This window comes from Camelus bactrianus, chromosome 10, assembly GCF_048773025.1.
Source record: "Camelus bactrianus isolate YW-2024 breed Bactrian camel chromosome 10, ASM4877302v1, whole genome shotgun sequence".
Lineage (NCBI taxonomy): Eukaryota > Metazoa > Chordata > Mammalia > Artiodactyla > Camelidae > Camelus > Camelus bactrianus.
Window position 1 is genome coordinate 8,035,580 of NC_133548.1, and position 26,642 is coordinate 8,062,221.

The 26,642-nt window shown below is 36.6% G+C and overlaps 1 protein-coding gene and 1 non-coding gene across 2 annotated transcripts in view; one reads left to right on the plus strand and one right to left on the minus strand.

Moving 5' to 3' along the window:
• ATL3 (atlastin GTPase 3) overlaps positions 1–26,642 on the plus strand; it is a 44,115-nt gene that overhangs the window by 12,561 nt on the left and 4,912 nt on the right. Inside the window, exons 4-12 of the mRNA XM_074371849.1 lie at positions 4,262–4,366; positions 5,336–5,386; positions 10,050–10,106; positions 10,937–11,029; positions 11,907–12,045; positions 23,554–23,681; positions 24,329–24,385; positions 25,221–25,292; positions 25,837–26,268. Of these exons, the coding sequence (XP_074227950.1) occupies positions 4,262–4,366; positions 5,336–5,386; positions 10,050–10,106; positions 10,937–11,029; positions 11,907–12,045; positions 23,554–23,681; positions 24,329–24,385; positions 25,221–25,292; positions 25,837–26,268 (1,134 nt within the window). The remainder of the gene's footprint in view (positions 1–4,261; positions 4,367–5,335; positions 5,387–10,049; positions 10,107–10,936; positions 11,030–11,906; positions 12,046–23,553; positions 23,682–24,328; positions 24,386–25,220; positions 25,293–25,836; positions 26,269–26,642) is intronic.
• TRNAA-AGC (transfer RNA alanine (anticodon AGC)) lies at positions 25,692–25,763 on the minus strand. Its single transcript has one exon. It is a non-coding gene; the product is annotated as a tRNA-Ala (tRNA).

Genomic DNA, 26,642 nt, shown 5'->3' on the forward strand with positions numbered 1-26,642 from the left:
GTCTGGTTGCTTTTAAGATTTTTTTCCCTTTATCGTTTGTTTAAAGCGATTTAATTGTGATGTCTCTTTGTATAGTCCTCTTAATGTTTCTTGTGTTTGGATTTGTTGAGCTTTTCGAATCTGCAGGTTTATAATTTTTATAGAATTCAGACATTCTGGGGGCCATTATTTCTTCAAATTTTTTTGTCCCTTATTCCCTGTAGGGACACTATTACATGTATGTCAGGCTGCCTGAAGTTGTCCCATAGCTCATGATGCTCTGTTTTAAAGTTTTTATTTCTCTCTGTGTTTCCTTTTGGACAGTTACTATTACTAGGTCTTCTAGTTCACCAATCTTTATAATCTGCTGTTAGTCCCATCTAGTGTGTTTTTCATTTCAGATATTGTGATTTTCATCTTTAGAAGTTCATTTTAGGTCTTTTATGTCACTTCTTAACTTTTTGAATATATGAAATATAGGTATATAGAATACTGTTTTAGCATAATTTTCTGTTAATTTTAACATCTGTGTCAGTTCTGGGTTAGTTTTAATTGAATTTTCTCCTTATTTGGGTCTTATTTTTCTGATGCTTTGAATGCCTAAAGATTTTTGATTGATATCAGATGTGTGAATTTTACCTTGTTGGGTGTTGGGGTTTTTTTGTATTCCTACAAAATGCTGAGCTTGTTAAGGGATGCAGTTAAGAAATTTGGAAGCTATTGGATCCTTTTTGGTCTTTCTTTTAAATTTTAAGGTTTATTAAATGGGACAAGAGCTGTGTTTAATCTAGAGCTATTTATTTCTTACTACTGAGGCAAGATTCTAGAATTCTGTATTTTCTCAACTCAGGGAATCTGTTGGATCTGCCTGGGTTCCTTCTCCTGTGGCTTAGCCAGTTAGCTGAGCCAACTGAAGGGCTCACCTCATCCGTTTCCTTTCTCTCGAGGATCATTATCTTCTGTTACCTGATGTCCAGTGTCTTGAGTATATGTACAGATTTAGTTTTAGCTTTACATGTGTGTATATTTGGTCATAGTGTAAAATATATTTCTTACTGTGGGTTCCAGTTAAAAACACTAAAAAGCCACCCTGAGGTGGAATTGCTGGGTCTGAGAATGCCCATTTCCCCTTTTTTCAGCTGTTACCAAATTGTTCTTGCAGGTGGTTGTGGCATTTTGCTGTTCCACTACATGTTAAGAGAACACCATTTCCCCCCGATAAGCAGCACTTTAGGTATACATATGACTCCTATTCCTCAAAGAGCTTCTCTTTTGTATTTCTCCTTGTTTTCTCTATTTAGACTCATTTTTCTAGTTAGCAGATGCAATGATTTTCTCTTTTTCACTGAGGTATAATTCACATACCATAAAATTCATCCTTTAAAAGTATGTTAGCCAGCAGTTTTTAGTACACCCACAAGGCTGTGCAAGCATTGCCATCTAATTCCAGAACATTTTCATCACCCCAAAAAGAAACCCAGTACCTGTTAACGGTCACCCCCTACTACCCTCTCCCCCCAGCCCCTGGTCACTGGTGATCTGCTTTCCGTCTCCACGTTTGCCATTTCATACAAATGGAGTCATGTAAGGTATGGATCTTTTGTGTGGCCTCCCCAACCCAGCCCAGTGCCCTCAGAGGCCATCCATGACATGTGTTAGTACTTGACTCCTTTCCATGGTGGAGTAATATTCTATTGTATGATTATGCCACATTCATCAAAGGACATTTAGGTTGTTTCTATATTTTGACTACTGTTAATAATGCTGCAGTGTACATGGGAGTGCAGAAATCTCTTCAAGATTCTGATTTGAATTCTTTTGGGTGTGTACCCAGTAGTTAGATTGCTGGATCATAAGATAGCTTCAGTTTTAGTTTTTTGGGGGAATCTCCATATTACTTTCCATAGTGGCTGAACCATTTTGTATTCCCATCAATAATGTCCAAGCGTTCCAGTTTCTCTACATCTCTACATCCAATGCTTAATATCTCTTTTTTTTTTTTGCTGATAGCTTTAATAGGTATGAGATAGTATCTAATTGTGGTTTTGATTTGTATTTTTCTCATGATGAGTAATATTGTGTACCTTTTCATATACCTGTTGGCCATTTGCATATCTTCTTTGAAAAAATGTTTATTCAAGTCCATAACCCATTTTAAAAACTGGATTATTATTATTGTTTTTTGCTACTAGGTTTTAGAGTAAGCATGTGTTTTCAGTTCTCTTGGGCATACACCTAGGAGTGGAGTTTTGGGGTCACTTGGCAATACTGTATCTAACCTTTCAGAAACAGCCAACCTGTTCCCCGAAGCACCCTACATTCTTACCAGCCATGCGGGAGGCTTCAGTCTTGCTACATCCTTGCCACACTTGATATCGTTCGTCTTTTTGATTATAGTATGTGTGAAGTGGTATCTCTCATTGTGGTTTTGATTTGCATTTGCATTTCCTTAATGACTAATGTTGTTAAGAATCTTGTCATGTAGCCGTTTGTATATTTTGTTAGGAGAAATGTCTGTTTAAATCAAATTCAAATCCAGTTTTTAGTTGCATTATTTGTCTTATTATTGTGGAGTTCTTTATATGTTCTGGATACTAGACCCTCATCAGATATGTGATTTGCAATTATTTTCTTCCATTTTGTGGGTTGTCTTTTTGCTTTCTTCAGAGTATTCTTTGATATACCAAAGTTTTTAATTATGATGAGTTTCAATTTGCCTTTTTTGTTTGTGCTTTAAGTGTCATATCTAAGAAACTACTGCTTTGGGGCAACAAAGATTTACATCTGTGTTTTCTCCTGTGAGTTTTGTGGGTTTTGCTCTAATATTTAGGTATTTGATCCATTTCAGTTAGTTTTTGTATATGATGTGAGGTAGAGATCCAACACCATTTTTTGGCATGTGGAACTTCATTTGCCCTGGCCATGGCTAAGCTTTATTGGTCATTTAGTTTGACAGTATCCTCTTCACAAAACAGCTAAAGTGTGGGTAGGATAAAATTGCCTTCTATGTGTGTCATTAGATGTTAGTGTATTCAGGCTAGAAACTTGAATTGATCTTTTTTTCTGCATAGTACTTTCTTTTGCTTGAGTTTATACCATATCTATTTGACTACAGTAGTGGGTTGGGTATATGAGAATAAACTCATAGGTATATAATGTGATTAATGAAACCTGATAATATAAAGTGATAATCTTATTTCTAAGAATAAAATTATTCTTTACCTTTTCTAAGTAATAAAATTTTTTCGTTTGTATTTGTTACCATAAATCTTACTTAAAAGTGTTTTTGATTAGGGCATTTCTCTTCTTGGACTCAATAGAGCTTCATGGAAAAATTCTCTTCTGGCTTTTGCAAATAATATAGGTATTGGTAAAGAACCAGGCACTTGCTGATGAATTTACTAATTTTTCTGAACATATTAATTAAACCCTGTTCTCTTTTGGAACCAGTTATGCATGGGTTTGAAAAGTTTTGTTTTTTTAATTACATGACTGAAAATTATAGCAAGTTGTATAAGGATAATAAGGTCGTATATCTTATTTAACATTTTGTATAAATCTCACTTCTAAGGTGGGAATGAGTCAATTAGGTTCTTTTCAGAAAGCCTGAGGCTTCATGAAGCCTAGTTACGTCGAGTGCAGGGATAGCCTAGATTCTCTTGCTTTCATTTGGCATCTCTGGTATGCTCTTTCTTTCATAATGATTGAAATAAAATGTTCATTTTCTTTTATCAAACAACCAGAAAACCCTAGAGATTTGAGAGAAGAATACAGCCTTGCAGTTGAATGCCAAAAATATCCCAGGCCATATGTTTCATTTTTTTGGATTAAGCCTAAGTTTAAACCAAGTCAGTTAGTATTTAAAATTTTTTTTTCAACAACAAAAAACATCCAGATGACTGGTTTGGAAAGTGAGCCAGCTGGCTTCAACTTGCAGCTGTTTTGATTGTTAGAGCAGTTTTCCCCTCCTTTCATATTGCTCTGTACACCTGTTATATATCATCTCACCAGGTCAGAGCAGATAATCTTCTACAGCAAAATTCTCTGGTCAAAAAACAAGGTGCCTAAATACTTACATTTATTTAAAAAAAAAAATCTGTGAGTGGACCTGTACAGTTCAAACCTGTTGTTCAAGGGTCACCTGTAATTCTTTTCTGATAGACCCTATAAGCAGGTGCTTAAGCCTCATTTAAATGTTATCTGCACTTCTAAATTTCCCCTTGTGTTTTACCCTTTTCACTTTAACATGTTTTGTTTGTATTTTCTTTCTTTTTTTTTGTAGGTTGCAGTTGTTCTGATGGATACCCAGGGGGCGTTTGACAGCCAGTCCACAGTGAAAGATTGTGCTACCATCTTTGCTCTAAGCACCATGACTAGTTCTGTTCAGGTAAAAACCACTTGACTAGGAAAAAAGTTTGTAGAAAAATAAAGAGAATACATCTAGTTTCAGTTATTGTTCTGTTATCAGAATTCCTATGGTGACATGTAAATGTTCTTTTTAGGCTGCAAATGTAAGTTAAGCTCTTAGAAGCTCAAGAAGGAGCCTAAACTTTTATTTTTCCACTTTGGTCATAAATATATACAAAATACTCCAAGAAAAGTCTGAAAAATGGACATTGAAATTAATTCAGTAACATTATATAGGAAATGTAGATTTGGTAAGAGTTTAAGAAAACTATATTTTAAACTATAAAGGAAGAATTATGTAATTTCAACCTTATATGCATAGTTTTCCAGAAGACAGATAGTATTACTGTTTGATCAGACCGTATTTTTTTTTAAACCCACGTAGACCATTTTAATAACAAGTGGTGTATAAAATACAGTGAAGTGTAGATGTTATTTATATGTGGAATATGGAAAACAAAACAAATGAACAAATATAACAAAACAGAAACAGAGTCATAGATACAGAGAGCAAGCAGGTGGTTGCCAGAGGGGAGTTGGGGGGGGGGGGTGAGAAACAGGTGAGGAAGACTAAGAGGCACAAACTTCCAGTTACAAAATAATTGAATCATCAGTATGAAAGGTCCAGTGTTGGGTATATAGTTAATAATAATGTAATATCTTTGTATGGTGACAGATGATAACTTGATGTATCATGGTGATCATTTTGTAATGTATAGAGATAACAAGTCACTGTGTTGTACACCAGGAACTAACATGGTGTTGTAGGTCAATTTTACTTCAAAAACAAACTCATAGATAAAGAGATCAGATTTGTGGTCACCAGACAGACTTCATATTCTTACATGCAGACCTTTAATTGTACAAAGCTTCTGTTCAGTGCTTTAGGCTTATTTGGGATTCGTTTGAAGTAAGGTAGAGTATATCAACCTGATTTTTTGTTTCCCAGATTTATAATTTGTCCCAGAACATTCAGGAAGATGATCTTCAACAGTTACAGGTATTTATTCCTCATAAAAATGTAAATGTATCATTTAAAAGTTTTAAGACTTCACAACTGAGTAGTTTTAGCAAAAGACTGAAATGTAGAGGAAAGTTTTGAGTTCATGGTATCCTGCACTCTGTATCTGTTGCTGGGGTGGTCAGGGAAGGCCTTACTGAGTTGAGCAGGGAACCTGCTCAGGTGGGTAAATCCTGCAGGTACATCTGAGGGAAAGTGGTGCAGGGGAGGGAACAGCAGGAAGAAAGACCCTGAGGTGGAGCGTGCTTGGTGGGATCCAGGAACAGTGAGGGAGCCAGTGGGTGGGATTGGGGGGTGAGACAGGAGGAGGCTCGTGCTGAAGTCAGAGAGACGTTCAGCTTCCAGTGTTCGCTGCCATTGTAAGGACTTGGGCTTTTCCTCTGGTTGAGATAGGGCCATGTTTTGATCAGAGGGGTGGTACTATTTGACATTTTAAAAGGATCACCCTGGCTATTGTGTTCAGAATAGATTTTTAGAGGCACAAGGGTGCATTCAGTGAGACTGGTTATGAAGCTAATGTAATAATTCAGGTGAAATTAAATAAGCTTAATATTTATAAAATGCATAGGATCATGTGCCTGAAAAATAGTATGTGTTTAATAACTGCTAGCCATTATTTATTGTACCTATTACTACTACTGTTATTAGTCATTGTCTTCTCTTCTCCATAGCAGCAGTTTTTATGTTTTTCCTGTAAAATCCTCTTTGTTGGATATTCCAGAGTTGAATGCAACCTGGCGTGCTTCTCTAATTCCACTCCTCCCACTGACATTCAAGAAACATATGGGAGAGGGGAGAGTATAGCTCAGTGCCTGCTTAGCATGCATGAGGTCCTGGGTTCAATCCCCATTACCTCCACTAAAACCTAAGTAAATAAACCTAATTACCCCCCACCAAAAAAAAGTTAAAAAAAAAACATTTAAAAAATTATCAGAATATGAGTGAATGAGGATGTGATTTATTATAGAGGTTACTTTGACTTAGTTCTAATTTATATTCCTTTAAAAAAACAAAAAATAATTCCTAAATTTTGACTCTTAATGTTATTATTAGCAATTACTTGTATTTCATAATTGGTGGTTCTATACCAGTGCCATGAAACATTTCCATCAAAACTTGAGTTTGACACCTTTTCACCTGAAATTTATTCCTTTCTAAGTGCCTTTCTTTCACAGTTTTTTTTTAAATGCCTAGCTTGTGTGAGACAGTGCACCAAGTGCTATAGATACAACAGTGTTTGAGGCAGACGTGATTTTTTATGGATGTGTAGTCCAGTCAGTGAGAGAGGACCTAAATGAGTAGGCACAAGTGATGCATTAGTACTGCTGTAAGAGTGTACCACAAAGGGTGGCTTAAAACAGTAGAAATGTATCATCTCACAGTTGTGGAAGTTAGAAGTCAGAAATCAAGTGCTTGACAGGGCTACAGTCTCTCTGAAGCCTGCAGGGAGAATCCTTTCTTGCCTCTTGCTAGCTCCTGGTGGTTTGCTGGCAGTCCTTGGCTTTCCTCGGCTTGCAGCTGTAGCACTTGTCTCTGCCTCTGTCTTCATGTGGCTGTGCCAGTTTAAATTCCCACCAAGAGTGGACAAGGAAGGACTCCCTTTTCTCCACATTCTTGCCAAATCTTGTCTGTTTGATAATAGCCATTCTAGCGGGTGTGAAGTGATAGCTCATTGTGGGTTTGATTTGTGTTTCCCTGATGACTTAATGATTTTGAACATCTTTTCATGTACCTGTTGGCCATGTGTATGTCTTCTTTGGAAGAGTCTGTTTATATATATCCTCTGCCTAATTTGTATGAGCTCTTTTTATATTTTGGATATTAACCACTTATCTGACATATGGTTTGCAAATATTTTCTCCTGTTCGGTAGGTTATCATTTCATTGTGTTGATGGTTTCTTTTAAGTCTTTGATCCATTTTGAGTTAATTTTTGTATATGGTATAGTATAGTTATCCAGTTTCATTCTGTTGCATATGGTTGTCCAGTTTTCCCAGCACCATTTATTGAAGAGGCTGTCCTTTCCCCATCGAATATTCTTGTCTCCTTTGTTGTAAATTAATTGACCAACATTTGCTAGTATCTATTTCTGGACTTTCTGTTCTGTTCCATTGATCTATGTGTCTGGTTTTATACCAATACCATACTGTTGTGATTAGTATAGCTTTGTAATATAGTTTGAAATCAGCCTGGCAATTTCTTTTCAATTCCTTTCTCAGTTGGATCCCATTTACTCTTTGATTTGTTTATTCTCTCTTTAATTTTATGTATTCTCCAATAGCTTCCTGAGAAAGGCTGCATAGGAGATAACTTTTTTGAGGTCTAGTAAGTCTGATAAGATTTTAACTTTATCCTAGAATTATAGGAAAATTCTGTTAGGTTTGAAGGCATTGCTTCATTGCCTTCCAGCTCCCAGTGTCGCTGCTGAAGTCCCACACTATCTGATTCCTGATCCTTTGTATGTGACCTTTTTGTTTCTCTCTGAAGCTTTTAAGATCTTACTCTTGGCATGCATTTTCATGGTAATATACCTTAGTGTGGGCTTTTTCTTCATTCTTTGTATACTCATATCCTCAGAAAGATAAGACGTTGCAACTATTGCAACCAAGAAATAATAGCAAGATGCTGTTAAAAAGCAACGTTCAGAAAACAAAAAAGAGCTCCTGGAAATTGAAACTATGACAGCAAGAATGGAAAATTCAGTAGAGGAAGAATTAGAAGATAAATTGGAAAAAATTTCCCTAACAGGTTGAATAAAAAGACAGCGAGTAGAATTTGGTAGCAGAGTTGGCAGTGAAGCAGAGAGAGAAGGGAAGAGGAGAGAGGGAAGGGGAGGAGAGGAGAGGGAGAATGGAGGGCATAGAAAAATAGGAGCAGTTGAGGATCAATTCAGGAGAGATTTAGTATGTTAATGGGTATTTTAGTGAAAGAGCCCAGAAAATGTAGGGAAAGAAGTTATAAAAGGAAATAATATGAGATGATGCTCTAGAATTGAAGGACATGAGTTTTTGTCTTTCCTGCTAGAGGCTTTTCTCAAAGGTTGGTGGTCCTTGGCTATCTGTATTTAAGAGTGAGCTGCTAAAAATCTGACTCAGAGCTTTTGGTAAGAGATTGGGCCTTGTATACTGGTTTGGATTACAGTGAGATAATTGGGCAAGATTATTTAGTTATTTTGTTGCAGCCCCTAAGTGTCTGTATTTGCAGACTATTATCTTGGGCTGTCAGTTTCCCCAGAGAATTGTTTAAACTCTTGCCTGGTGGGTAGAAGCTTGCTGTGGCTCCAGCAGGGTGAGAAGGCTAGGGAGTCTCACTGTTCCACATGTAGACTTTGACTAAAGTACCTATTCCAGTAAGGTAGGGGACTTATTCCCATCCTCAGCTGAGTTTGGTTCAAAGTCTAAATTCTTTTTGGTTTATCCTCTCCAGATAGTACACTTCCCATCTTCTGTGGGGACAGGAAGAGGATTGGAGCCGGGGGAGCAGGATCGAGAATGTTGATTCTCTCTCCAAAACTTTCAACCCTTTTCTTTGTTACCAGCCCTGATCCCCCAAGTCCTCCTTCAGGGTGACTGTGGCTTCTAATTTCTGATCCCTTCAGGGACTCTGCCAAGAGACTGCTTATTTCTTGTTGGCTCCTGCCTTTTGCATATTTCTCAGTAGGGCCAAAACCCGAGACAGTTCTCATTTGTCTGTTTTATTTCCAGTGTTTTTGACAACTCATTTCTGCTGTCATATCATTTCCCATCCTCTTTATTCTGGGAGTTTGTAACTTTTAAAGTTCATTCTGCTCTACTTTTTAGTTAGGCTTCTTGAAGAAACAGAGGTAAATGTATGTGTAACCCTAACGTTAAAGAATTCATTCATTCAGTCATTTGAATGGCACGTGTACCGTGGGCTCAGTATGTACTGTTCTTGCTGCTGGAGGCCCAGTAGTGCACAAAACAAACATTACTGCCCTCATGGTGTTTAAATGCTAGTAGTGAAGACAGACTCTAATCAAGATAAGTAAAGATACAGTATGTTAGATAGTGAGACAGATGAAGGAGAAAAATTAGGAAGAGACATGGGGTAGGAAATATTATGTGGAGAGCTGTAATCTTTTTAGGGAGATGACCACGAAAGGCTTCATTGAGGAGTCATTTGAGTTAAGACCCTAAGAAGTGAGGGAGCTGATTGTGTAGATATTTGGGGGAAGAACGTTGCAGGCAGAAGGAGGAGGCAGAACACAGGATCAGGCTTTTAAACTGAATGAGGTTGGAGGGTTTTGAGCAGAGACGTGATGTGGTCTAAGTAACCTTATTTATAGCAGAGCCACTGTGGCTGCTGTATTGAGAATAGCCTGGGCGGGGGGAGGCAAGGGCTGATTCAGGGGGACCAGTGAGGAAGCTGGTGCAATATTCCAAGCCACATGGAAGTTGTGGGTAGTTGGATTTTGGGTTTGCTAATTGGAATGAGGAATGTGAGAGAGAGGAATAACCAAGTTTATTTTAAGGTTCATGACTCCTGTGGGCTTTTGAAACTGTAGAACTTGGGTCTCTTATAAGTAGTCTTCAGTCTGTTGAATGAATTCTTTGCTAAAAAATAGCTGTAGAAATACTTTATGTAACACTGCCTTACAAACCATAACTCTTCTTTTTTAAAGCTCTTCACAGAATATGGTCGGCTGGCGATGGATGAAATTTTTCAAAAACCCTTCCAGGTAGAATGTTAACTTATAAATATAAGTAATATCTTAACTATAAATGTAAGTCATATCTTTGTTTTAGTTTGGAGATGAGCAAACTATAATCCACAGGCCAAATCTGGCCAGCTGCTTGTTTTTATATGACCTGTGAGTTAGGTAATTTTTTTTACATTTTTAAATGGTTGAAAAAAATCAAAAGAGGAATAATATTGATGACATGTGTAAATTATCTGAAATTTAAATGTCAGTGTCCATAGTGAAAAGTTTTATTGGGACATGGCTACAGTCATTTGTATTGTCCGCAGCTGTTTCTTGCTACAACAGCCTAAAATATTTACTCTCTGGCCCTTTACAGAAAAAGTTTGCTGACCCCTGCTTTAACTAATTGTTTTATGAGAATGAGAATGCACAGTGACCTAAGTAATATTAGAGGATCTTAAGTATTATTATTTATTTCAGTTTTCTTTTCTAACATTAACAGTAAGTTGAGTTTTATGAGTAGCTAGTGCTGTATTGTTTTCTCATCCTTCACCACATTCCTCATACCTGCTTTTAGAGCAGAGCCCGGAGTTTAAGATTTTCTCATCAGTCTCTTCTCATCAATCCCTTCCTGTTCATCCATGAGGAAAAAGTATCAGATGGGGTATATTGACCTCACACATGGCTTATACTCGTCCTTCTAGTGTTTGTAAAGTTTCTAAGACATTACAGAGTAGATAAATCCTTCAGCACATTTTTCTTGCACCCTTTGAAGAAACTGGCATTATGCAAAGAAGTATTTCAACTGTTATTTTGAAAATGCATTTATGCAGCATTATAATACAGTCTGCTCTTTTCCTAAATAGACACTGATGTTTTTGGTTCGAGACTGGAGTTTCCCTTATGAATACAACTATGGACTACAGGGAGGAATGTCATTTTTGGAAAAGCGTCTACAGGTAAATAGAAATATAATCTTATGAGGAATTACCTGAAAGTAGTGATAACTTTCTTTCTTTCTTTCTTTCTTTCTTTTTTAATATTGTTTACTTTTAATTTTGGGAGGAGGAGGTAGGTAAGTGGGTCTATTTATTTATTTTGTTTATTTAATGGAGGCACTGGGGATTGAACCCAGGACCTGTGCATGCTAAGCACGCATTCTACCACTGAGCTATCCCCTCCCCCTGTGATAACTTTCTTATTTGGCTTTAGCTATTGTATTTAAAGCAGATTATGGAAAATTAAATTAAGTGTGTTAAACACTTGGGAATATTAGCACACACTAATATTATTCATAGTAATATTAGAAAACCTGAGTATATAACACACAGGGTTTAGAGAAGAACCCTGGGCAAAAGCCCAAAGCTTTGGTTACAATTTCTGTTTCACATTTTATATGAGGGTCTATGTGCTTCTTTAGAATGTCACATTCAGAGCTTTAGTTCTGTTGTTCTTATTCAAATTTTTATTTGCTTTTGGTGCGGATATAATCAGGCTTAGCCTGTTCTCCAAAATTAAAACACAGAAGTCCTTTGTCAATACTGCTTACTGGTTAGATCCTCCTTCATGCCCACAAACCTTCCTTTGTGCTTCCTAAGTCTTGCACAATACTTTTTTAAAGAAACTCTTTAGTACCTGTTCTTTGGTAGCCATAGGAGCCAAGCCATAGTTAATCAAACATATGCACTTATTACTTCTTCAGGTTCTGGGGTTTTTCATTGGACAAGAACTGTGATCCATTAGAATTGTGAAGTCTTTCTTCCTTTGTCCTACACCAGTGGTTACTGGTGAAGAGAAACGAATGCACTTTTGTAAATCGTTGGCCTTTGTTGGCAGGTGAAAGAGCATCAACATGAAGAAATTCAGAATGTCCGAAATCACATTCACTCGTGTTTCTCCAGTGTCACCTGTTTTCTCTTACCACATCCAGGACTGCAGGTGGCCACAAGCCCTGAGTTTGATGGGAAACTGAAAGGTGTGTTACAGATGATGTTATTTTATACATATGATTTTATCTTTGGAATTAAATAGTGATTAGAAAATATCAATTATGAATAGCAAATGCTTAAGAGAAATAGTGTGTTCTCTCTTTAGAAAGAATAGTATTTAGAGTCTAGTTCAGTTTTTGCTCCTGTCTTAGCTGTAGAACTGATTTAGTTTCTCCGTTTGAAATGGTTGTGGTGTAATACCCATTAACGCTCTTTTTAGGAGAGTGGTTATGATTGGTTTACAAGAGATAAAAGTACTCAATAAAGGAGGATTTAGCATTAGTCAGATCATATTTATGAAGTAAAATTAAATTCCCAAAACAAAGGTAGCATGATCCCTAGCGTGGCTGTTGTTTTCATCTTAATTGTGATTATAGCAAAACCTCATGCTGGGTCATGTGTTACTGTCAGCAAGTGCTGACTAGATGGTAGTTTAGGGAAATCAGAGGTGGGACTCTGGGGTTCCATTATCTTATTTTTCTTCCTTATTCACTGAGACCTTGAGTCATTTAATGGCTGGTCCTCAATTTACATGTGTTAAACTAAACACTTTTGTTTATAAACGTACCTGAGCTTCTTAGGTTCCCAGTAAAGGAGAGATAATAATAGCTGCCGTTCCGTTTTTAGAGGCCCAGCTGTGTTCCCAAATGTCAGGCTCTTCCAGCTGCCATAACAAAATGCCGTAGACTGGGTAGCTCGTAAACAACAGAAGTTTGTTTCTAACAGTGCTGGACTCTGGAAGTCTGAGGTGGTTGTGTGGGGGTTCTCTTTCTGGTCTCAAGACTTCTGGTTGTATCCTCACAAGGTGGAAGGGGCTGGGGAGCTCTGTGGGGTATCTTTCATCAGGGCACTGATCCTGTTGTTGAGGGCTTCACCCTCATGACTGAATCACCCCTACTGATACCATCATCTTCAGGGGTTAGGATTTCAACATACGAGTTTTGGGGGGAACACAAAACATTCAGACCATAACACCAATGCTTTGCTAGTTACATTTATGCTCAATGTTCCCAGTAATTCCATGAAGCTGATATTATTTCCTTTATCTTAAAAATGAAGAAACTGGGGGGAAGAAAAAGAAAGACAGAAACTGGCTAAGGAAAGTTAAATAACTTGCTCAAACTACTCAGCTAGTAAGTAGTAGGGCAGAGATTCACATCCAGATCCTTTTTGCCTCAAAGCCATACTGTGCTGAAATAAAAGTTCTGTTATATCGAGGAAATCATTTAGAGGAGATATAGAATTTTCCTTTTGAAGTGGAAAATTTTTATAGCCTCACATTAAAGATAAAATGCATCATTTTCAATTTGACTCAGTTGACTCAAGAAAGTTAATATATTTATTCAACTTAAGATTTACATTCCAGCTGGTCTTAATATTGCACAAGAAACTGAGTTTGAGAGACTTCACCTTTATTTTATGTTTGTCACTTGTATGACATTTTTATGTGGTGGACCACTTTCCAGAGCAGGAAACTTATACAGCCTTAGAATGCTGTTGGCAATTGTTGGCAATTCAGAAATTCAAGGTCGGGGCCTGGCTTTGGAGAGACATCTGTTCAGGCAACACTGGTGCTAAAACTAAAGCAGTTTCAAGTGACTTTTCTGAGTGGAGAGGAAGTTGAGTGTGTAGGTGATGTTTTCTTTTAGAGTTAATAACGCTCCATCATTAGACATACTTTTACCAAACCTAAACTCAGGTTCATTCATCCCTGGTAGGGAAAGTGTCCAGTGGAAACCTTTACTGGGGATATAGAGGAGGAGATGGGTTAGAGAGACTCCTCCTTTCTTTTTGCCTCAGGGCAGGTCTTAGGTTATTGGGCAGAACTATACAAAATGACATTCCTCCATATAACTGAACATTTAAGTATTTCAGAACATCCTGTTTTAAAATTCATTTTTATCATGTTATTCCAGAAAATAGGAAGAGCTTTTTAAAGTTCTATAACCCTGACTTTTGAAATTTGTATCACTTTTGGGTATGTGTATTGTATTAATTTCCTAGGGCTGCTGTAACGAAGTGCCACAAACTGGATGGCACAAAAAAGTTTATTCCTTAACAGTTCAGGTGACCAGAATTCTGACATCACGATATTGGCAGGGTGGGTTCCTTCTAGAGGTGCTGAGGGGGGAATCTGTCCTGTGCTTCTCTCATGGTGGTTGCTGGCAATCCTTGGCATTTAGTTTCATCACTTAGTCTGTCTCCAAGGTCACATGGCCACCTTCTCTGTGTGTTCACTCTTAAAAGGACATTACTCTTTGAATTTAGGTCCCACCCTAATCTAGTATGGTCTCAACTGGTTACATCTGTAAAGACTCTGTTTTTAAATAGATCACATTTTGAGATTCTAGGTGGACGTGCATTTTGGGGTGAGGATTAGGGAACACTATTCAACCCAGTACACATATTTACAGATATGAGTGGTTTATTACTAAAGTTGTGTATTAAGTTTCATATTTATTGTATTTATAAAATAGGGAACAAGCTCTGTATAGGCAACCTTTAATCTCATAATTATGTGCTGTCTGCTTCTCTCATCTGTGATTGAACTGTAAAACACATTTGTAGGGTTAAAATCTGCTGCTGCTCCATGCAAAAGCAAGTCCCAAAGGAAAGACTACACATGGTCAGTATATATTCATGAAAATATATATGTGTAGCATAACAGCAATCAAGGAAGTGCAAATGTATTGATACACATTTGTGTGATCTTTATGTGTTAGTATCAAATTTTAAAGTGTTCACATCTTTTGATCTAGGATTTTACTTTTAGGAAATTATGCTAAGTAGTTACCCATATATAAGTAGGTAAGAATACGTGGACAAGGATACTGCTGTGACATTATTATAATAGCGAATAATTAGAAACAACCCAAATGTATGTTTTTGAGGAATTGGTTAAATTATGGTAATCTGCACAAAGGAATAAAAAGAAGTCATTTAAAAAGATAAGATAGATAGATGGCTCTATCTGTATTTACATAGAAAGATGTCCATAATATGTTATTAAATGTAAAAGGATTGCAAAGTGGCATATACTGTATGATCCTAATTATTTAAAAATACATATTTAAGAGGGGAGGGTATAGCTCAGTGGTAGAGCACATGCTTAGTGTGCACAAGGTCCTAGGTTCAATTCCTAGCACTTCCATTAAAATAAATAAAAACCTAATCCCCCCCCCAAAAGTAAAACAATTTAAAAAAATATATATTTATGAGGATATTTTTAAAAGGAAAGATTTGAAAAATGAAAATTTCCTTTTTTGTTTCACTTTAAAATCATGTTAATAGTTTGCCCTTGTGTAGCTATTTAGGGAAACTTGGGTTACTAGGAGAATTGTTCATGAATTCTTGTTCTGCACAGTTTTATGTACTTTTTAGCTTTGGAGATGGATATTTTGTAATTTTAGGGAATCTTTTAAACAAGATATTTAAGAGTTTTGAGTGAAAAGTAAACTGGATGCTACATTGCAAATAGAAGGGGGTTTGTGAATATTTGGCAAGTGCTTGATTGAGAACTGTGTAAACATTATTGTGGGGGACCTGTAAGTAGAGCTGATACATTTCTCAGAGTTCAAAAAAATACCTAGACATGGTATTTTCTCAAGTATATACTTACGCAATGACTTGGTTGAGATCCTGCAGCCCTGCTCCTTATAACCTGGACAAGATGCCATTACCTGAGTATGTTCAGGGTTAATCCATAAAAGGACCTTCATGTATTTTCTATAGAACATTTAAATTTAGTAAGAAACTGCATTCTGAAGCTATTTCTGCAGGTGTTCCTCTACATACTTCAGGGGTGGTTTTAATGGTTTTATTTTATTTTTTAAAAGGATGACCATTTATTCAGAGGTGAACACTTGCCAAACACAACCTTAGTTTTGGTATAATCAGTGCTAAGCTGCTGCTTCCTGCAGTAGTTAGCTTGGAGATTAGCTCATTTTTGAGACCCCTTTTCATCAGACACAGGATGACTGTGTCATTACCATAAAGAAAACTGTCTTTTTACTGGAGCAGAGAGAACTAATACAGTGACTACTGAGTTGTTTAGCTAGAAATTAAACAGAAGAGTTTGTAGGCAGCAGACTTCTTTGACTCCATGAGATGAAATACTGAGATTGTCTCAGTCATGAGATGGTTCTTGTCTACTCTGTCTAAAACTCATGTTTTGGTTCAGCCTTCCCAGAAACACTAATAGCTGAGGGTCGTTAAATCTGGGTAAAACCATGGATACTAATAATCTGTAGTATCTAGATCCTGCTACTTCCTTGTGTGAAATATTTTTGAAGCTCTCAGTGTGATGAACGTTGAAACCATAAAAAAATTTTTTTTTGGAATAGGTAAATGCATTTACATGTTTAAAATCCCAAGAAGGATTAAAAAGTATTCAGTGAAAAGTCTCTTTTCCATTTTTGTAGACTTCCAGAGTTTCTTTAATATATGCAAAGCAAATGTAAATATACACAAAATAGCATATTATATATGCTATTTTATTTTATTTTTTTCATTCCAGGGTTGTAAAGAATTTGTCCCACTTTTTTAATTAAAATTTTGTGGTTCCATTTTTCACTTTATAACTTACGATCCAATTTGGATCCAGCTTGTTTTCCAAATGGCTACCCATTTGTCTCAGCAGTGTTTATTGAATAGTCCAACTTTCCCCCACAGGTTGAAATGTCACCTTTATCATATTTTAAGCCATTAATCAATGTGGGGATTAATCCCTTTTTAAAGTTGATATAGTCCATACTTTGGCGCCATCCTGAGGAGACTATATAGAATTAAGAGTATCTAGATTTAGAATGTTACCCATTTACTTAGGTAGGACAGATTTAAAAACTTAAATTGTTTTTTAATATCTTGAGATCTTATGCTTGATCAGTTATTTAAGATGGGATGGGGATCAGTGGAGATTAGAAGTACATGTTACTATTTAGAGAAAAATCTCACAAAGATTTCAACTTATAAGCCATAAATAAATTCAAATTACGTAATTTAAAGCATGGGGGAAAAAGTTAATTTTATTAAACCTCTGGAATTGGGGGAGGACTCTTTAAAATTAGAAGGAATAAAAGAAATTATCAAGGAAAAGTGCTATAAGTTTGAATACATAATAATTAATCTTATGCATATTTTAAAAATGGCAAACAAACTGGAGAAAATATTTCAGTTATCATAGTACATGTAAGGTAGTGTATTTATTTACTTGCTGAAGAGTGACTGTATTCTAAGATAAACGCCCCTAGTAGATCACGGAAAAGGAAATCAGCTGAAGAACAAATACAGAGAAAATTTGGCCTGACTAGTGATAAAAGAAATAAAAGCAAATTAAAATAATGAGCTGCCATTAAATTTTTAAATATGCTATTAGATATCCAAAAGAATGCAAAAGTATTACATATAAGAAATAATACACATAATGTATACATGTAAGGTATAAAACATACTGTATGAACATCATCAACCCAACTTACTATCTAGAACTAGAATTGGCAAACTTTTTCCGTAATGGACTAGGTAGTAAGTATTTTAGTTTTTGTCGGTTATGCAACTACTCAGCTCTGCTGTTGTAGCAAGAAAGCAGCCGTAGACAATTGTATAACTGAATGTACATGATTGAGTTTCAATAAAACTTTATTTACAGATAGTTAGCAGGCTGTATTTGGCCCAAGGGCTATAGTTTGCCAAACCCTTATTTAGAACATTACCAGTACTGTTTTCTATACCTGTGTGCTTTTTCCTTGTCCCTGTCTTGCCACAGAAATAACCACTGTTCTGAATTTTGCTTTTTCTGTCCTTGAATTAAAAAAAAAGTTATTACTTATGTTTGATTCAGTTTACAGTCTACTGCTAAGTTTCTTTACTTTTGAACTTTATAAAAATGTAGTATGTGGCCAACTTGAATTTTCACTGAGTGTTTTATTTTTAAGGTTATCTGTAGCATTGCATGTAGTTACAGTGCATTCAGTTTCATTGTAGTATAATGTTGCCTTCTGTGTATATAACAATATATTTTTAATGGAAATTTGGGCGTCTCCAGTTTTTTGCTATTATGAACAGTGCTACTACGAATATTTTTTTTCTTTTTCATGAACGTTCTTGTATAAGTGGCTCTATGGGAGTTTCCCAAGGTATGTGCTTAGAAGTGGGATTGCTGGATATTGGAATATGTGTATCTTCACCTTTAGTAGACAATGCCAAATTGTTTTCCAAAGTACTTGTTCCTATTTATACTCCATCAGTATGTATGAAAATGCCCATTGATCCATATCCTTGGCAACACTTGATGTTATCAGACATCTTAGTTTTGCTAAATTAGTGATATAAAGTGGTATGTCATTGTGATCTTAAATTGCATTTCTCTGATTACTAATGGGATTAAATATCTTTTCATGTATTTACTTCTGTTAACGTTTTTCTTCCTCTGAAATTCTTCTTGTCCAGTTTTCAATTGGGTTGTCAATGTAAAGATTCTAAATGTCTTATTTTAAGATATGAACCTTCATTGGTTATGTGTTGCAGACATCTGCTCCCATCCTGTGTCTTGTCTTTTCTTCTTTAATAATGCTTTTTTTCAATGAGTGCTTTAGTATTAATGTGGTTGAGTTCATTTACCTTTGATTTTATATTGTGCTTTTTTATTACATTTTTCTTTTTCCTTTTTTGTTGAAGTATAGTCAGTTTACAATGTTCTGTCAATTTCTGGTGTAAAGCATCATGTTTCAGTCATATATAGCATACATATATTCATTTTCATATGCTTTTTCGTTATAGATTACTATTGTTCCCTGTGCTATATGATATGTAGTGCTTTTTAAGTCTTGTTTTAGAAAATCTTTTCCTTTCTCTACGGACACACACATGCATACAAACAGTCTTAAATTTTGTCTTTTATATTTGTGTTTTGTCCACTGGGAATTAATTTTCGTGTATGTGTGGGATAGAGATCTGTTTTCTATTTTTGTACATAGATATCCATACTTTTGACATCATTTATTGAATACTCTTTTTCTGTTATTTGCAATTTGTTATGTTTTAAAAAAAAAACTTATTTCTGCATGGGTCAGATTCTAGCCTTTTTATTCTGTTCCTCTGGTCATTTTGTTTAGTTCTGTGCCATTACTACATTATCATAATTATTATTTTATAATAAGAGTTGCTATCTGGTAGAACAGTTCCCTCCCTTTTTTACCCTTAGTCTTCAGGAGTGTCTTAATTATGCTTTTATTCTTTGCTCTTCTGTGTAATTTTTGGAATCAGCTTATTAAGTTTAGTAATGTCCCTGTTTGGCTTTTGATTGGAACCACGGAGGATCCATAAATTGCTCTGAGGGGAATTGGCATGTATTCATGATAGTGGGTAGGTATTCTCTATTTTATGTGTACAGCCATCTTTCTAAACTCTCATTATTTCCGATAATACAGCTGTAAATGTTAGGTATTGTCTATGTCACTTATGAAGGATGGAGTTTTTGCTTTTTTCCACATCAAGTAATATATATATATATTTTTTTCATTTAATTCTTAATTAATGTATCCATTGATTCACATCTCCCCAGTCCCAGGCAGCCTGGGAAGGACCTCAAATTTTATATTCTAAAATTTTGTTCTTGACTTGTAGGTCTAGGATTCCAGTATAATGCTGAATAGAAGCAATGACAATAGACATCTTTATATCTTGGTCCTGATATTAAAGGGACTGCTTCTAACATTTTACCATTACTAATGTTTGCAACAGGTTTTTAGTATGTATCCTTTTTAGATTAAGGAAGTTCCCTTCCGTTTCTACTTCACCAAAAATATATTTTAAATTATGTGTTATTATTGTATTTTGTCAAATGTTTCTTGTGCATCTGTTGAAATGAGCATTTGGTTTTGCTGCTTCACTCTTAATGTGATGAATGATGCAGATTTTTCTAATGCTAAACTACCTTTGCATTTCTGGAATAAATGGGTCCTGATAATTTTTTTTCTTTCTTTTTAAAATAAATATCTGTCACTGGATTTGATTTCCTAATAATTTATATGGAATTTTGGTATCTAAGTATACGAGTAAGCTTGGTCTGTAATTTTCTGATCTCACATGCCATTATCTGGTTTTGGTATTCTGGTCCTACAGAATGTAAGTAGTTCACCCTGTTTTCTGGAAGAGTTCACATCACATTGAAGTGTTTAAAAGAAACCTCCAAAACTCCTTGGGGCTGTCTGTTTGTGTGTGAATATTTTACTGTTGGTTCAGTTAAACTCATTTTCTTCTGTTTTAATACTTAGGTATTTGATTTTCTTTTCTTTTTTAACAGAGGATTTTAAGGCTGTAAATTTCTCTTAGTGCACTTCAGCCAGTCGTACTAGGTGGCATTTTCATTGTCTTTCACTTGTAAATAGTATTTAATTTTTCTGATTTCTTCTTTGACCCATGTGTTACTTAGAAGTATGATTTTTAACTTCCAAATGTATGAGAATTAAAAAACTTTAATTCTCTGATGCTTAAATGCTTGATGATGCGTTTATCGACACATTTTATCAAATGTGCTGGTAGTGCATGAGTCCTGGGGTGCTGATTCTTAAAGATTTGCTGATACATATTTTATGACCTGGACCTTCTGTACATGTTCCATGTGTGCTTCAGCACAATGAGAATTTTGTTTAAACTTGGGGTGTAGGGTTCATCTGTGTCTCTAAATCATACTTGTTATTTATGTTATTTTCTTCATCTTCGCTAATTTTTGTCTCCTTTAGATCAGTAACAGATGGGTATTGATCTTCCTCTTGTCAGTGCTCCCTGTTGTTCTCTCATACATTTTGAGGCCATCTTAGTAAAGTTTAGAATTGTTACAACTTTTCTGGTGATTTGAGGCAGTATAACCCTCTCCATCCCTAGAACTGTTTTCATTATTGTTTAAGCATTCTAAGTCTTTATTAATATGGCTATCCCAGCTTTGTTTTCCTTCATATTTGTGTATGTTTTCTGTCTGTTATGTTCAGCCTTACTGTGACTGTATGTTTTAGGTGTGTCTTTTTTAAGCAGCATATATGTGGAGTTTAAAAAATTTCAGTTTGACAGCCTCTTTTTTTGATTGGTATGTTTAGTCCGTTTTCTGGTTCCTGAAATACTTGGTTTTAGAAGCTGTCTTGCCTTTCGCTTTCTATCAGTCTTACTCTTTCTATGCTCCCCCCCATTTGTCTTTTTGAAAAATTGTGTTTGTTTTCTTATTCCATTCCTCCCCCACCAATATGGAAGTTATACCCTTTATAAAAATCTTTGGTTGTTATCCTTGAAATTTTACCATGTATACTTATGTAAAATGTACATAAATAATTTACTCTCCTTGCAGAGCTTTAGAGCAGTTTAATTCTGATTACCTTCCTCTCAACTACCATTCTAATTCTGCCTTCTTTTTCACCTCAGCAGTTAACTGTCATTATTATATAAGATAATAATTGCTTAGCTTTTCTTACATGTTTTTAAAATTTCTTTGCTCACCTTCTTGTATTGCAAACCTTCCTTCTGGGAACATTTTCCTTCTTTCAGAAGGTCTTTGCTGTGTTACAGTTTTGCTGTTACGCATATATTTCTTTCTGTTTAACCTGCTTGTGATAAGCTGCGGTTTCTGAAGCTGTGGATTCATGTATTTCATCAGTTCTAGAGAATTCTTGGCCATTATCCCTTCTCTTATTGCCTCTAATTCACTCTCCTTCATCTTCCAGGACTTCAGTTAATTGTGTGTTAAATCTCAGTCTATCTTCTTCATCTTACTTTTTCTTCCTTATTTCCCATCTTCAGGTCCCTCTGTGCTGCTCTTTGGTACATTATTCAGATCCCTTTTTTCCTCCAGAGAAGATCTGTGTTTGCTCCTTTGGGGAGCCTAGGGGCTAACCAGTCTGGGACAGTTCCAGTCGCACTTCATGATCCAGCTTATTTTAGGAGTTAATTTTGTCCAGTGTTTGGTCACCTCATCGCAGCATCTCAGTGAATGGCCTCACATGAGCCACAGCTTCACGTGTACTTGGAGCTCAGTGTCCTGGTTTCTTGCCGCCTGTTCAGCCCCTTGCAGCTCTTTTCCTTCCAAGTCTACAATGTAATGGAATATAGTTTGGGCAGGATCTTGTTAGGAAGAAGATCCCTTCAGATTCTCCCAGTCAACAGTATTGTGAGAAGCAGAAGTCCCAAGATACTACTATTTTTAAACCAATCAGGTCAGTAAAGGTTTTATAAACAGTAAAAATCTCAGGTGTGTTCAGAGTAGTAAACAAGCCTTATACGTTGATGGTAGAGTATAAGTTGGTACAGTCTTCTATAGCAATATTTAAGGGCCTTAAAAAGGAAGGAGCATGTTTTAAATGTTAATTGTGATTATCTGATGGTGGGCTAAAGTATGGTGGTTTTTTTTTTTTTAAATAGTTTTGAATGTCTACATTGATGTCACAAATCTAGTAATTCCTCATAGACGACTGTATAACCTGAGGAAATAATCTAAGGAAATAAAAGTAACCTGACGTTTTTTCTACAGAGATTTTTATGGTGGTATTTGTAATTGGAAAAATTTAGAAACTGCTTTTGTTTTATTCACTGCTCTGTCCCCAACTCTTACAACAATGTCTGCCACAGCAAGGTGCTCAAAACTGTTGAATGAATAAATAAGAATGTCCCAATTTGTAAGTTAGGGTGATGGAGTGTTGAAGAGTTCCTCCCTTGATGTGGGTTCCTATCCATTTTCTTTTCAGTTGATAGTTTCAATTAGTTGGGAACCTAGGAAGATGTTAGATCATCTAAATCAGATTCCGCGCATTTTCATAGTTCCAGCTAGTTCTCACTTTGAGGAAAGAGCTCTATTTAATGACTCTCCAGAACCCTCTGTGGGAGCTTCATAGAAGCTGAGAAGAAGCTGTTCCTTCCCTGAGGTGGTGGTCTTTTCCCTCTGGGCCTCCCTGAGGAGATGATAGAAAATAAATATCACGTATAGGTGCTTCTACTTCTTTTAACATTAAAATATGAACGAAAATAGAGCAAATGGGGAAACGGTGATTTCTAATGGATTTAAGGGTGTTTGTGAGGGTGCAGCCAGGACCTGACCTGGGAGAACCTGAAGGGTTGATCATTGGTTTGGTTTTTTTGTTGTTGTTTTTTGTTTTTGAAGACCTTGTTAATGAAATTTTTTAAAAAGTAAGATTTCTTGAAAGGCTAGGGAGTAAGCTGAATCTTCCAGGATGGTAACCAGGGTAGAGATATTCTGCATATTCTACTCTGGACTAGGGAGGACTTAATACTGCAGAAGGGAAGGAGACAGTAAAGATGAGTGAGAACAGAGAGTCAGTCCATCAGCAACCTGGTCATTGCTGGAGAGTGCCAGACATCCAGGCTGGGGCCCCCTCCCCTCTCTTTCAGCTTGCAAATGTTAAAACTACTTGATAGATTGTGAAGATTGTGTTCATGCTCCCTTTGGTTGAATACATCTGTTTGGCTCATTTCCTTCCTCTTGATCCTCTGAACAGATATTGCCAGTGAATTCAAAGAGCAGTTACAGACACTGATACCATATGTATTAAACCCAGCTAACTTAATGGAAAAGGAGATCAATGGTTCAAAAGTCACCTGTCGGGGGCTATTGGAGTATTTTAAGGTAAATACGGATTTTAATTATTAAAATGTTTGACTTTTGGTAAAACTGATGTAGGTTATAAACTAACGGGGTTTCAAATATTTTAAGTGTTTTAGGGGAAAGTTTCAAATGTTTTAAATGTTTTAGGGGAAGTTTCATGGGGGAGATCTCGGTGAGAGGCATTTTCAGAGACTCCAGTGTCCTTCCAGGAATGGGCCACTGGGTGGCAGTATCAGTCTAAGAACCAAATGGATGTTCTTTGCACTCTCTTAGAGGAGTGATTACTGTGGCTAAAGGAAGATTGTTCCTCAAGGAAGATGGTGTGGACAGGAGGTGGTTAGGAAGTTGCTGTGAGTAGGAGGAGACGGCACCTAGATGAGACACGACTACCTCAAGGCGGATGGTCACTCTGCCCACAGGTAGTGGTGAGGCCAGTGTGCATGGGGAGCCTGGTGGGAATCCTAGCCTTGGTAGGCTCGTGCTGCTTTGAGAACATTTTTAGTTAACTAAAATGCTAACATGCACTCAAAGGTGTGCTGTGTTTTTGCTAATTCCTGGGTGTTGATCTAGGTCTTTAGGAAAATGCAGTTGTATGGTCACTGCTTAAAGTACAATTAAATATGACAGAATGACATTTTTCATAAGTGTTTTTATTTTTATATTCTAAGGCATATATTAAAATTTATCAAGGAGAAGATCTGCCTCACCCCAAATCCATGCTGCAGGTAAGCAGTTCTTTGGCATTCCAAATGACATCCTTTGATTTTTGGGTTGACCTGCATACAGGAAGGAGAGCCCTTTACGAAGAGAGTGCTGTTGCTCCCCCTTTTCATTATGCTGAGGTCCTTTCATGTTCAGCACATTTTCCAGCAGTGTGACTCCCTTCCAGTTTCCTTGTCTGTACTCGTGGTCGTGAAGTTAGAAAGGCCTCTCGCTGGGCCTGGTCTTCTTCCCAAACACGCTGTGGAAACACGCACCCAGGTTAGATGCACCCAGTCCTGTTAGATGAGCCCTTTTCCTGTTGCCTGCTGTCTGCTTTAATAGAAAATATCCTGACACGCCCATTTTCTATTTACTGATCAGGTTTTTTATTTTCAACATTTTGATGTTTTTGAGATGTCATTTTGTTAAAACATGTAATTTCTGACTTTCATGAACTGAAGATAAGGCCATTTGTTGCCAAGTGTTTATTTCTTTAGTAGCAAAACATTTTCACAATGGAAGCTGGAGCTTGGAATTTATGTTGTAAAGATAAAATTTTTCCTTTCCTTTCTGAGTTACATCTATTTTTTTATTTAAAATTGAAGCAAAGGAAATATTTTCAGAGGTTTAACTTTATGATAAAGATTCTTATGTATAAGAGCATTTTTTTTTTGCAGAAAGTTTGACAGAAAGGGGGTGTTTTATTTCATAAATTGGGCTATATGGAAACCTAAAAAATAGCAGAAGAATAAGGAAGGAGGAACGGGGAATAGGGGGAGAGAAGAATTTTACTTGGCTTTTTGAGGAAGAATGTTAAAAGAGGAAGGATTTATAGTTCATGCTTTCTTTTCTTTAAAGGCCACGGCTGAAGCCAACAATTTAGCAGCTGCAGCCTCTGCCAAGGACATTTATTATAACAACATGGAAGAGGTATGTTGGGCAGATGTCTTGTTCTGAAACAGCTATCACCTGGGCATTGTTGCTGACTTCAAAAGTCCAAACTTGACCCTGTTTAATGTATCTTATGATGATGAGGCAACAAAGCTGTATTCAGGTCATCCCGGTCATTGGGGCCTTTTCATTATCACCCTTTCTGAGCAAGGCTTTGTCACACTGTCCCTGCGCTCGCTGATCAATAGCACCGTGGTTACCAAGTGTGCTCTTCAGAGGACTTGAACCCAGACCTTTATTGTTCTTGGTCATCATTTTAAAGTTAATTTCTAATATCTTAAAATAGTCTAAGCTTTTCAGTGTTTTCAATTCAAATAATTTTTTTTGGTGGGGGAAGGGTAATTAGGTTTTTGTTTATTTATTTATTTATTTTTTAAATGGAGGTACTGGGGATTGAACCCAGGACCTTGTGCATGCTAGGCACACACTGTACCACTGAGCCATACCTCCCCCACTTCACTTGTTTTATTTGGCACTTGTTTTTGAAGGGATCATCAACACATTGTGTCTTTATTCTTTTTAGGTTTGTGGGGGAGAGAAACCTTATTTGTCTCCAGACATTCTAGAGGAGAAGCATTGTGAATTCAGACAACTTGCTCTGGACCATTTTAAGAAGACCAAGAAGATGGGTGGGAAGGATTTTAGCCTTCGTTACCAGCAGGAGCTGGAGGAGGAAATCAGGGAACTCTATGAGAACTTCTGCAAGCACAACGGTAGCAAGAACGTCTTCAGCACCTTCCGAACACCCGCAGTGCTCTTCACGGGCATCGCGGCTTTGTACATAGCCTCAGGCCTCACTGGCTTTATTGGGCTTGAGGTGGTGGCCCAGCTGTTCAACTGTATGGTTGGGCTGCTGTTAATAGCGCTTCTCACCTGGGGGTACATCAGGTACTCCGGTCAGTATCGTGAGCTGGGCGGTGCTATTGATTCTGGTGCAGCGTACGTGTTGGAGCAGGTAAGTGGTGCCACCTGAGGAGGCTGAGGGCTGATAACGGACAGATATTTGTGCTTTTATTGTAACATACCTCCATTTGGAAAAGTTTCATAGTGAAAGAAGGCATGAGAAACTTCCCCTGGCCATTTATTTTTCTGATAGGCCTTATGTTTTATTAGTCCTCTCTAGGATATTCATATTTGTTCCTAGCATTTTGCCTAAAAACTACTCCTTAATGGAAAAAAATTTGCAACTTACGTATGTTGTGTTCTTCATGGGACACTTAACTACATGTTTTTCAGACATAGTTCCTGTGTTTCTCCCCCATGCAGGGTTAATTTGCTTCACTGAAATCACAAGCTTTGACAAATATGAACTTATAAACAGAATTTTCT